Source organism: Cebus imitator, unplaced genomic scaffold (genome assembly GCF_001604975.1).
Source record: "Cebus imitator isolate Cc_AM_T3 unplaced genomic scaffold, Cebus_imitator-1.0 Scaffold42, whole genome shotgun sequence".
Taxonomy (NCBI): Eukaryota; Metazoa; Chordata; class Mammalia; order Primates; family Cebidae; genus Cebus; species Cebus imitator.
The window spans coordinates 17,081,459-17,093,264 of record NW_016107357.1 but is presented as its reverse complement, the minus strand read 5'-3'; the positions used below and the strand labels follow the sequence as shown (position 1 = coordinate 17,093,264).

At 42.8% G+C, this 11,806-nt stretch overlaps 1 protein-coding gene across 2 annotated transcripts in view; it reads right to left on the bottom strand.

The window, feature by feature from the left end:
- Nucleotides 1-11,806, bottom strand: part of ACTN2 (actinin alpha 2) — a 79,667-nt gene that overhangs the window by 30,579 nt on the left and 37,282 nt on the right. The window contains exons 5-9 of one of the 2 annotated variants that reach the window (XM_037737803.1): nucleotides 11,457-11,544; nucleotides 9,739-9,817; nucleotides 6,696-6,777; nucleotides 3,298-3,383; nucleotides 120-212 (exon numbers count right to left, since the gene is read on the bottom strand). In XM_037737803.1, coding sequence (XP_037593731.1) covers nucleotides 120-212; nucleotides 3,298-3,383; nucleotides 6,696-6,777; nucleotides 9,739-9,817; nucleotides 11,457-11,544 — 428 coding nt within the window. Of the gene's footprint in view, nucleotides 1-119; nucleotides 213-2,112; nucleotides 2,199-3,297; nucleotides 3,384-6,695; nucleotides 6,778-9,738; nucleotides 9,818-11,456; nucleotides 11,545-11,806 lie in introns of both variants that reach the window. The other variant, XM_017526609.2, reaches the window with a different exon arrangement.

Genomic DNA, 11,806 nt, shown 5'->3' with positions numbered 1-11,806 from the left:
AAAAAAAAAAAAAAAAAGGAAAAACAACCCATGGAGTATTTTTTTACCCTGTTTTCACCCTCTGTGCCTCAACCCCTGCGTGAGGATGGACAGTTCTGCAGGTCGCCAGTTTCCTTTACCTCACTCGCTAGCCTCTCATATTCTTCCATCAGCCTCTCATTCTCTTGATTCACAGCAAGAACCTTACATATCCTGTTAGCCGCTGTCTCGGCCTGTAAAACACAATAGGTAAACAGGACGGCTCCGTCGACGGGAATGTACACACACAGCACGGAACGACGTGGAGGATGAGGAGGACGAGGGGGGTGGCGTGCTGTAGACGGTGCAGAGTCTGGGTTAGGTTGTGGTAAGACTGAGGGCATGGCTTTTGCATTCTATAAATCATTTCACACCTTCGTCACAGTTTTCACACAGACTTACACGGCAGGCTGATTAGACTGTAGGGAATAATGGGGAGAGAGCATTAGTCTCAAACACAAACTTGGTAAACATCCAGCAAGTTAGTCACAGAAATATATGGGTCCAGGAAACCAAGATCTTGGGTCCCTCAGTGTCCACCTGAACTCTCCACTGATCTCATGACGATGGGATGGAAACGCCCTGAGTAACATTAGCCTTTGGAAATCAAGGCAAAAATGACTGGGTCATAAAAATACAGATATGCCATTGCACTTGAATTCACTGAAGACCTCATCTCCTGATCTCCTGATAAGAATATGCAGAACTTTCTGGGGAGGGGATGCTTCCACAGAGCTGAGCTTGCTTTAAGATTTTGTTGGCAAGTATTTCAAACAAATTTCAATAACTTGATATTCAAGCCCAAACTAAATACTTAAATGTTTTCTTTATTGCAAATATGATGCCTTTGACCTGAGGTACAGAGCTGTCTTCTAGAACTGGATTTGTATCGCAAAACTTTACTACTCATAACGGAAAAAGATCTCTAAAGCAACAGCAGGTGTTTCTGTACAGGGAAGTTTAAACGTGTTTGTGGATGGGAAACTCTCCACTCTCCTGGCCTCGACGCCATGCTTCCTTTTGTCTGTTACAGTTGCCATGTTCCTTGACTAAAATTATATAATGCTTTACCCTCTCTTACTATAAGGACAAATTATGGATATGGCAGAGCCCTGATGAAAGATCTATCCAAACAAGACAACTTATATGTATAAAATTAAAGCATATAATCTACATTTACTGTTAGTTTGTTTTGATAAGGAATTCCTAGCTAAAAAAAAAAAAAAAAGATTTTGTCTAACTGACATGAGAAGTCATTGAAGTAATACACAATTCTCTATCACCCTTTGTGGAAAGGAACGTGGGGCAGGAGTGGCAAAGTGCCTTGAGCCACAACGGTATGATGGAACCAGAGGGAATTGCCTATCCAGGCTTCTGGGCTCACAGCCTGTTCCAAGGCCTTTCCTCCAGAGCCCTAACCAGACTGTTAGCGTCACTTCCTAGTGATGGGCTTTCACTGAAACACTGCATCCTCAGCCCACTCCAGCTTATCAGGATCCTCCAAGGAGAGGCAGAAACAGAAGCAGGTGAATATGCAGAAAGCTGAGAGCCGTTCTTCCTCAGTGTCCCTCAGGTGGTTTGTCTTGAGAAATGTAAATATTTTTGAGGTTCCGACTCTGTTATCCCTTTCACTATTTCACTTAAAATAAGATGAGTCTTGAAAGATATTAGAACAAATCACAGAACTGTGAAGGCAATTTCTAAGCAGAGAACAAGGCTGAATTGGAAAGGCATTCATTTCTCCTTGCCGCATTTCCCCTTTTCCACTCAATGCATGTGACTCCAATTTCATGGCATCTGTTTTTTTTTTTTTTTTCCCCTAAAGCGCTAATACTTTCCACAACTCACTAATGAAATAAAGGAAATGTATTAAAAGAAAAACACAGAAAAACATTTCAGGAACTGCCTAAAGTTAAGGCTGTTAAAAAAACGTTTTCACAGTTTAGAACTTGCCAAATTAGGTTATTAGAAAACACTCAGAAAGATTCCAAGGTCAGATGTGAAGCGCACAAACACACACTCAAGTATGCACACACAACTACAACCAACAGAGAGAGAGCAACGCAACAGCCCGGACGGACAAGCGTTGAGTACCTGCTCCGCGCCCGCAAAAGCGTGGTAGAAGCAAGAGACGTACGTCATGATGGCTCTTTCATCGGGTTTGGGGGTGTTCACGATGTCTGAAGGGGGAGAAAATAACACAGGACACGCACACACACACGCACACACACAGACGAAGGGGGGAAACCGGGGAGAACAGAGGGAAGAACAAATTGGTTTACGTGGACCCATTTTCTGCGTCTCAGGGGCCCGTGGTCCTGAACCTCAGGAAGGCGGTACGGTAACGAAATGATTCGTGAACACGGTGGTTTGAGCCAGCATGTTTTTAAAGGATGGAACTGAGGGTTTGTTTTCTCCCCCACCCCTTGATGGGCCTTGAAAGGGGCATTCGATGCATTCACGTGGAAACCCGGTGCGTGGCGGATCAGAGCTTGTTACCCCTTCCTCGGGACTCTGGTCCTCCGACCACAGCAGGGCACCCAGCCCCTTTGCTCCGAGGAACACAGGTCACTTTGTGAGACGCAGGGAATATTCACGGGGCTGCACTGGGCTGTCTGTCTTCCCACGTCCCCTTCCCCACCCTCGCCACTGTTGGGGATTCCTCCTCTGCAAAGTGCCTTGTGTGAGGATGAAATTCACCGGAGAGGGCAACACTTTCAATCGCTTCTGTAACTTACCATGACGCTTACAGAAATCACCAAGAGCAACCAAATATCTGAAGAGAAGGGTCTAGTGGCTTGTGCTGATTATGACTCTCGCTACTATTTCTACTAGTTGCTGAAACAGTCAATAGGAAGACAGAAAACAGAACCATGAAAACCTACATCCTTTCTCCCTCCATCTTGGCAACACCATTTTTTCGTAAGTTTGTTCATGAACTTGGGTCAGTCAATGGGTCAGTGTGAAGTTAAAAAGACAACCTGGTAATTCCTTATGGTGAAACCTAGTCACTGGGTTTGCAGAGACTATGAACAGAAAGGATGTGGGGTTGTGTAACTATGGAGTCTTCCGGAAAACAAACATGAACGGCATAGCACTGCATGAACAGAAAGTCAGTTTCAAAGAAAGCTAGACTAAAAAAGACAAACAGCTGCCTCCTCAGAACCAGACGGTCTCCTCACTCTGAGGAGGGGGGGGGGAAAAAGAGGAAAACGGTTGAAAAAAAATTAAGACACAGAAGGTGAAGGGTGAGCAGTGACTCATGGTTTACATCCTCACCTTCTGTGCACCAGCAAAAGCATGATAGTAACAGGAAACATAAGTCATTATGGCTCTTTCATCGGGTCTGGCAGTGTATACTAAATCTGTGTGGAGAAAAGAAGGTTAGCTGCGTAGATGGTCTAACACAGCAGGCTTCTGCTAAGTGCTTCCTCGGAGATGTTGGAATCATGAGTCTTCCCCCCTCACCCCCACACACTTAAGCTGTTAAAATTTTGGCTCACATCAAAGAAGTCACACCCACAAAGTGATTCTCTGTGAACTTTTCAGAATAGTCAAGGGAAATAAAGGAATTGCCAAAGAGAATGGCAAGGCTAACCCAGACAAACATGTACGGCATACCACTGCATGAACAGAAAGTCAGTTTCGAAGAAAGCTACACTGAAAAAGACAAACAACTGTCTCCACCAAATCAGACGGTATCCTTGCTCTGAGGCGGGGAAAGAAGAGCCCTAACCTAGCAAGGAAGCCACATCCATGGACAGAGTTAGGCCTTGGGAATGCAACAAAGCACACACACCAGCTCACTCTGCTGGACTTACTATTACTATGTCCACAGATGGGCCAGCGCTCAACAAGATCCCTTCTGCAGGCTCACATGGGACAAGGGTACCCACAGATCTAAACCCAGTCTGCACCTCAAACGAGGATTTGGGGAGGGAAATAGAGAAACAATTTTTACAGCCTTTTAAAAGCACAGTAGGTTAAGTGTAGGAAGAGTTTCACCAGTTTTGGCTACAAGTAACAGTTCATGGGTGTGGGCCAATGAGCCACCTGAAAATCCCCACTTGAGTTCAGGGGACAACACAAACGACAGAAATTAAGGTCCATGGCAGCAGGTGGGAAGGCAAGGATTTACCAAAAGGGACTCATGATCAGAGGAGATGTGGACCTGACATTACCATAAAAGAGCAGCAGAAATTTTAGAATGCTGATAGAATGCTGTGGTGATGGGGAGTCCAAATGCAGGCTACGAACGTACAACAGGGAACGCGTGGGCTAAATCTATTCCGCAGCGATGCCACCGCTCGCTTTACACGCAAGGTGGCCAAGTTCAGAACTGTTTGCCGGAAGATTCTTTTGAGCAATTATTCCACAAAGTTAGTAACATAGTGTGTGAGCATTCTCCTGAACCATTAAAAGGGAAAGACGAAGAAAAGTATGGAAAAGTAGGAGGAGGAAATGAACACGGTGCTAACACACCCCCTCTGGCTGGAAGGACAGGCAGAATGGACATCTGGCTAGACCAGGACTCAGAGACGAAGGAAAACGGAAGAACTGAGGACAATAATTTTAGCAGCGCCAGAGTAACACTGATGGCGATCCTGCTGATAATTAGACATGAGTGCTGGAATATGAAACACCCCCAATTTAGGAATTGGGAGGCAGGAATAAACTAGAAAATTTATTAAATGTTGCCTGTTTTCTCCTCTCTTTAGTATCCTGGCTATTAACTCAGTGGGAAAACTCAAGATAGTTACTTATCATATGAAAAGGTCAAAAGAAAGATCATACAAATATCAGCTTCGCTTAGGACAGATGGACAAAGAGGAAAGGAAATTTCCTATGTTGCTACTTCAGTGTTTAATAGACTTTGTCCCTCTAAAGACTTTCAGAGAAACCATAAGTAGAATTCCAAATAATGCATTCAAGTGTTAACACCCAATGATACAGACGTTTGATTTAAAATGATTAAATTAATTAATGAGCAAAATTAGAGTTCTAATTGAAGGACTGCTGTTATGGGTTGAATTGCATTTCCCAAAAAGACACATTGAAGTCAACTGCCAGCACCCTGTGAATGTAACCTTATTTGGAAGTAGATCCTTGCAGATATAATCAAGTGAAGATGAGGTCATGCTGGAGCAGGATAGGCCCTTAATGCAACGTGACTGGTATCCTTGTAAGAAAATATTCACAGGTCAGGCACGGTGGCTCACACCTGTAATCCGATGCTGCAGCATGTGGATCACCTGAGGTCAGGAGTTCGAGACCAACCTGACCAACATGGTGAAACCCTGTCTCTACCAAAAGAAACAAAAATTAGCCGGGCATGGTGGTGCATGCCTGTAAGCCCAGTTACTCAGGAGGCTAAGGCAGGAGAATCTCTTGAGCCCAGGAGACAAGAGGTTGCAGTGAGTCAAGATCGTGCCACTGCACTCCAGCCTGGGTGACAGAGTGAGACTCCGTCTCAAAAAAGAAAAAAAGAAAAGAAAAGAAAATATTCACAGAAGGGGAAAGGCCTCTTCAAGACAGAGGCAGAGACTGGACTGATGCTGCCACAATCCAAAGAATGTCCGGGGCTTCTACAAGGTGGAAGAGGCAAGGAAGAACGCTCCCCCAGAGGTACAAGGTATTGCCTACTCCTTGATTTCAGACACAGCCTCGAGAGCTGTGAGAGGAGTTTCTACCGTGTTGTTAGGCTGCCTAGTTTACAGTAAGTTGTTACAAAGGCCATAATACAATTACCAAAAGCAAGGAGGGACGGAAGATTGACAACTGACTATAATCAATTTCCTTAGTTTTTCCCAACAATGCTAATTAGTGGAAGTAATGGACCATTAGGGAATAATAATATTTACAATAAACAAATATATAAATATAAGCTTCTTGAGGGCAGAGTGTACATCTCATCAGCTCCTGCAGTACCCAGCAGAGGGTCCTGTTCACAGTAAGTGCTCAGTAAATGTCTGTTGAGTGGTAAATAAATCATGAATAAATAAAATGAATGAATGGTGCCCATATATCTGTGCTTTCAATGGTCTGCTGTAGGTACAGCTCACACGAACTCACCATATAAAAGGGGTAAGAAAGTATTTGAAACAAGTCCCCCGGATGAGTGATGGTGAAGTACAAAATATAGAGAAATTGCTTCAGCTCTAATGAAATTAAATTTAGATGAATTAAAAACAATATGTGAAAGTCTGGATGGTACACTGATGGTTGAATGCTCCATATTCTGTATTTCAGTTCTATAACTTCTGGCTGGAAGGAAGGAATTATTTCCTCTTAAGTATGTCACAAAGGCATTTATTTGCTACACTTGTCTCTATGTGGTTAGGGAGAAAACATTATGTTGATAAAAAAAATAAATACAGGAAATTTTTTTTTTAATTATAAATAAAAGCATTTTGTTTCTTAGCTGAAGCTGAACTTTTTACCAAATTCTTTTGCTGTAATTTTGCTGGCTTGTTTGACGATACAATTGGTTTTTTAAATTTATGAAGAAGCTACACATGAAAATCTCTACTACTCATGTGGCCAGTGATGGAGATTTGTTAGGGATCCACAGCACTTCGGATACAACTTAGCTATAAAATTTCTAAGGTCCCAGTGTACAGCTGTAACATCTGTAGTCTTCAAATTTTCTATAACTCAGCAAACAATTTTCATCTCACCTTCAGCATCCAACATTTTAGGAATATCCAGGTGCTTCTCAGCGATTTCCATGGCCAGGTTAATATTTCCTATGGGGTCATCCTATAAGGAAATCAAGACAATCAGATTTTTAAAATATATTTTGAAACAGGACTTAGGAAGAATGGTTTTTACATATCTCAGTCTAGGCCGGACACCTTCCCACCCACACACAGTCATACCAGTATAACTTTCTTTTTCACCTTTTCCCAATCACTTCAAACATTTAGAGAAACATCAAAAATTATAGAAACCACACAATCCATGCACATTCCAACCATAAAGTGTGAACAAAGGGTTTAAGAAAATAAATGCATTGACAACAGAGGACACGCTGAATACATCAGAACTGGTCTTCAAGCCTGTAAATAACAACATTTACATCATTCTAAATCATGAAACATGCATTTTCTAGATTTGGAGGGGGATCTTGGAGAACCAACACCCTAATTTTAAATCTGGGAAAGCTGAGGGTTAAAGAGATGAAAGAAGAATGTGGCTAGCTGAAGCAAGAAGCAAGAAGAAATGACATGTGGAAGCAAGAAGAAATGACAAAACCTTAAAATCATTAAGTGAATTCATGAAAAAAAATTTTGTTCTTCAGATTACATTTACCTTCCACTGTAAAAACTAGTTAAATATATGTAAGATAGCAAAATAAACTTAACCAGAGGTATATAATTAAAATAGTGAAAACAAAGAAGATGCAACATTTCTTATTATGATCCACTAGAGAAATTAACTATTAAGAATTTAAAAAAAGAGATGGAGGTAAGATAGAAAAATCAAAATGAAATGTAGTATTAACCTGGGGATAACTTTAATGAATTTTAATAAAAAAACCATTTCAATATCTTATAGAAACTGCAATGTTTTCCAATGAGCACAATCATTTTTATACAGTGAAACACTGAAAAACTGCAGGTTTCAAACATATTCACAGTGCTCAATGAAGAAACCAAAGTTAGCTTTCTGGCCTCACAGAGTATACAGCGATTTCAGTTAAAGAAAACAAAGTTTTTAACTAAAGGTTGTTTTAACAAAGCGCTATCACCATTTGACTGAAAGCAGTCATGTCATCAAGTGAATCTCACGTGCATATTTGATGCAAATGTTCAGAAAGCCAAATAGCTGAGTAAAAGTTTTACTTTTTCAAAAACCAGAGGATTTCAGCATTGAAACCACAGAGTGATGAATCTGAGCCTTTGTGAAAGCTATCTCAGAGTATGATTTAAATGACAAAATGTGCCAATTAAGTATTTATTTCCTAACTCAGCTATTGGCCGGGTGACCTCCAATAGATTACTAACTTCTCACTTTCTTCATCTGTGAAACTGGGATAATAACAGCACCTCGTTTATAGGGTTACTGTGCATTGTGAAGATTAAATGTGCATGTGGGGCTTTATATATATGCATATATGTGTGTGTGAATCCACGTGTATGTTTCTTTGTTTATAACAGTGCCTGCTCTGGCACTATATAAATATTAGTTGCTATTGTATTACCATTTTTCTACTTTCTTAGATCATCAGTTACTACAGGTCTATTGACATTTTGTAATGCAAACTGACCATAATAAACTGCTAATGAAACTAGGTCTATCCAGTACAATCCCCTCATTTTGCAAATGAGATTAAGATTAATTGAAAAGAAATGTACGCTGTCTATATGCTTGAAACATTTCAAAGTAATTCAGGGGATAAGAAAATACATCCATTGAAAAGCTGGGAAAAAGCTCTGTTTTCATGGGCTACCTTAAAATACATCAGTCTTAACCTTTAGGATGCAAGTAAACTCTTCACATGCTACCTTGTAGGCTATGGAGACAGGCGGGGGCAGGAGGTGAGGAAGAGAGAACTAAAGAGGAGGTGGAAACCAGGTCACTCTTCTTACGACCATCCATGCCACACGAGCGAGGTCAGCATGCAACAGGGCTGGAGCCCACACCCAAACACAGCAACAGCACGTGAACGGTGAGCTCAGCACACCAGCACCCAGGAGGAAACATGCAGGGGCTGCGGAAATGTGTAGTGCGGGGAGCCTTGCTTTTACCCTTAGGTCTTTAAACACCATTATTTCTCAGGCAGCACAGAGCAGCCCCAAGATTCAGAAGGGACATTGATTTCTTTTTCCATCATGGGTTACATCTCAAAACTACTTTTTTGTTTTGGAGTCGGTGTGTCACTCTGCGGCCCAGGCTGGAGTGCAGTGTGGTGGGGGTGGATCGCACTCCACTGCAGCCTCAAACTCCTGGGCTCAAGCGAGTCTCCTGCCTCAGCTTCCCAAAGTGCTGGGACTACAGGTGTGAGCCATCACACCCAGCTTCAAAACTACTTTTAAAGAAAGAATCTGAATACTAACCTGGGACCTAAACACACAGAACCTTTCCCTTAAAGGGAGAATTGCAGTTTTCTAAGTTAAATTTTCTGAAATAAAGTAAAACTAAAAAAAAAAAAAAAAAAAAAAAAAAAAAAAAAAAAAAAAAAAAAGCCTGCCCCAAAAACTTCTTTTACAAGGCTACAAATAATATTTTCTATCAATAACAAGAGAGTTACGAAGTAGCCCTTGTGTGATAGACAAGTTAATCAATTCTGCAACTAAATACTCCAGAAAACGTCAAGGGAACTTGACTTTAAAAAAGGCATGGACTATCTGAACCTTTCTTCCCTTAAAAACATAGGCTTCACTTCTCATATTTAGAATCCAGGAATGTAAAATCTCTAATATATAGAAAGCCTTCATAGTAAATCAAGCCAAATCAACAAACATATTTTGATATGGGCAAAAAGGGATGACTTAACCTTAGGTCTCGTCCTCCCTAATTTTAAGAGGTAAGTGTTTTCCTGGCTACCCTTCATATTTGCATCATGGGAAAGGCTAGCCGGGAGAATATGCTTTTTCCTGGTGGCCATTTCTGCAGCTGGCCCTGGGGTTTGTGATAGGCTAGTGCTGATGTGCTCATTTGCAGGACATGCCGAGATGCGTGGCTGGGGACACTGCATGCCGGGCCACCCAGAATAACCTTGTTAAGCTTCGAGTAGTCAATGAGGTCGGGCCGGTGTCGGTGGATGAGGGCACAGAGTCCAAGGCCATCTTTCCAGCTTCACCACCATCAAGAAGAACAGGAACACGTGTTAGCGGAGAGAAAGCAGCAGCCAGCGTCTGCACTTGGTCAGATGTTGGCCTTCCTTCTGTCTGACTTACCGCACGGAAGACCCCACGTACCTTCCTCTTTACCCCGCCCAGTCAGCTTGAACACTCACCTTCTTCCCAGGGTCCACTGTACTGGCCTCCTTTCTGCTTCCTCACCTGAGACTTGCCCTGTGTCCTGCCCCGGTCTGGTCCATGCTGGCACAGGCAGTGACAGGAAGGGAGATGCCTCTACTGCTGTCCCTGCCCTGTCAGTCCCTCGGTCTCCTGTCTCTCCTCCAAGTCTCCATTCTGGCCCTTACCCCAGAGTCTGCCCAATAAACATACACAAGGATGTCTACCCTGAAAATGTCCAGAACACGCCTCCTCTGAAAGTTCTTGAGATGCTTCAAAAGCCTCCCAGATACTCCTCTGTCTTTCTTTATAAACTTCTTTTTTTTTTTTTCTTTAAGGCAAAGTCGTGTAGATGAAGGAGGACATGCAATTAGCAGGGCAGATGTTTATTTCTGGTCTGTTTCCCCATAGACACCAGCTCTAAATGCCCCATAGACAAGACCAGGCCAGAGCTTTCAGGTGACAGCAGGTTCAGTGAGAGCGGAGTGTGGGAGCTCTGTTCCTTAAAGGGTCTGGGGTAGAAGGAGACCTCTGTGAGGATCAGTGCCACAGTGCTGAAGTAATCGGGCCCACTGGGAGCCAGAAAAAGAAAAGCAAGTTGAGTGAATGCAGGTCTGGGCACTCTGACTTTGACACCTGCAGAAAGTCCCAGCCCTTGACAGCTCCTCTCATCTGCCAAACCGCACGTTGTAGAGACAAAGAAGGCTTCTCTTCCCCTTTGGCCTCCCAAGGCCTGATGCAGTAGACATTCTGAGACTATTTCTTTAACTAGAAGAACTTCCCCAGTTTTTCACCATGGTTCATCCTCATCTTTCCTTTTTCTGATTAGCAGTGGCCAATAGTGGGCCTGTTTACATTCATGGGTAACCTAGCAACCAAAGGTGAAACTATAACCAACTCTTTTACTTCAACATAATAATGACCAATCTACGCGAGAAAGACTGAAGCAAGTGACAGAATCATGCTCTGCTCTTACGCCGAGATTTCATTCATCTCATTTCCTACAATTTTTCAAAGATAATTTTTCTACGTCGTTCGAATTTCAGCAGACCAAAGCTGATGGGGGAAGGGTCTTTCTATTTCCTACAGGCTGAGAAGTCACTAGTGGCGGGTATGTAGACTCTGCCAGGGCCTCCCTCCTCCCTGAGAAACAACAGCCATTCCTGCTGCCCTTCCCCAATACCAGGGTGAAGGCTAAAGTAAGATGCATGCTTACAACCCCAAATTCAGGAGAATCCTTCTGGCACTGCAGCACCACGCACCTACAAATACAGTCCTGCTTTACCAGCATGCTAAGGCTTAATTCAAAGTTTTCCTTTGGGAGACTTTAAGCATCAAGAATTCTACAGCCTGAGTTCTCCTCCATACATAAAAGTCTTCTTAGGTGAGAGGAAAACACGGGTGTGCACAAACACTGTTCTCTATGCTACCCCCGGATGCCACTGAGAATACAGGACCGGGGCCCTGGGTGCTCACCTAGTATGGAAGTTCTGAATGTTCACATTTCTATAAGGAGCGGTTTTCCTCTGACACCACAGCAGCAGGCCTTCTTTGGCAGACGTTTCTGGAATGACAGTCAAGAAAAAGTGTCCACGGGGAAATGCTGCTTGGTTCACCCAATACCTAGTCACTTTCGAAACACACCTCTCAGGGGGTGGATCACCAAGTACATCATCTCTTCTTACAGCCTCTGTCAGCACATGGGAGCCAGGGCCCTGATCTTGGTGACGAACTTCAAAAGGACAATGCAGGAGCAATCACAGCTCCAACATAAAAAGACACTAAAACCAGACTTCAGGGTGGTTGGTGATTTACCCCTTTTTTAA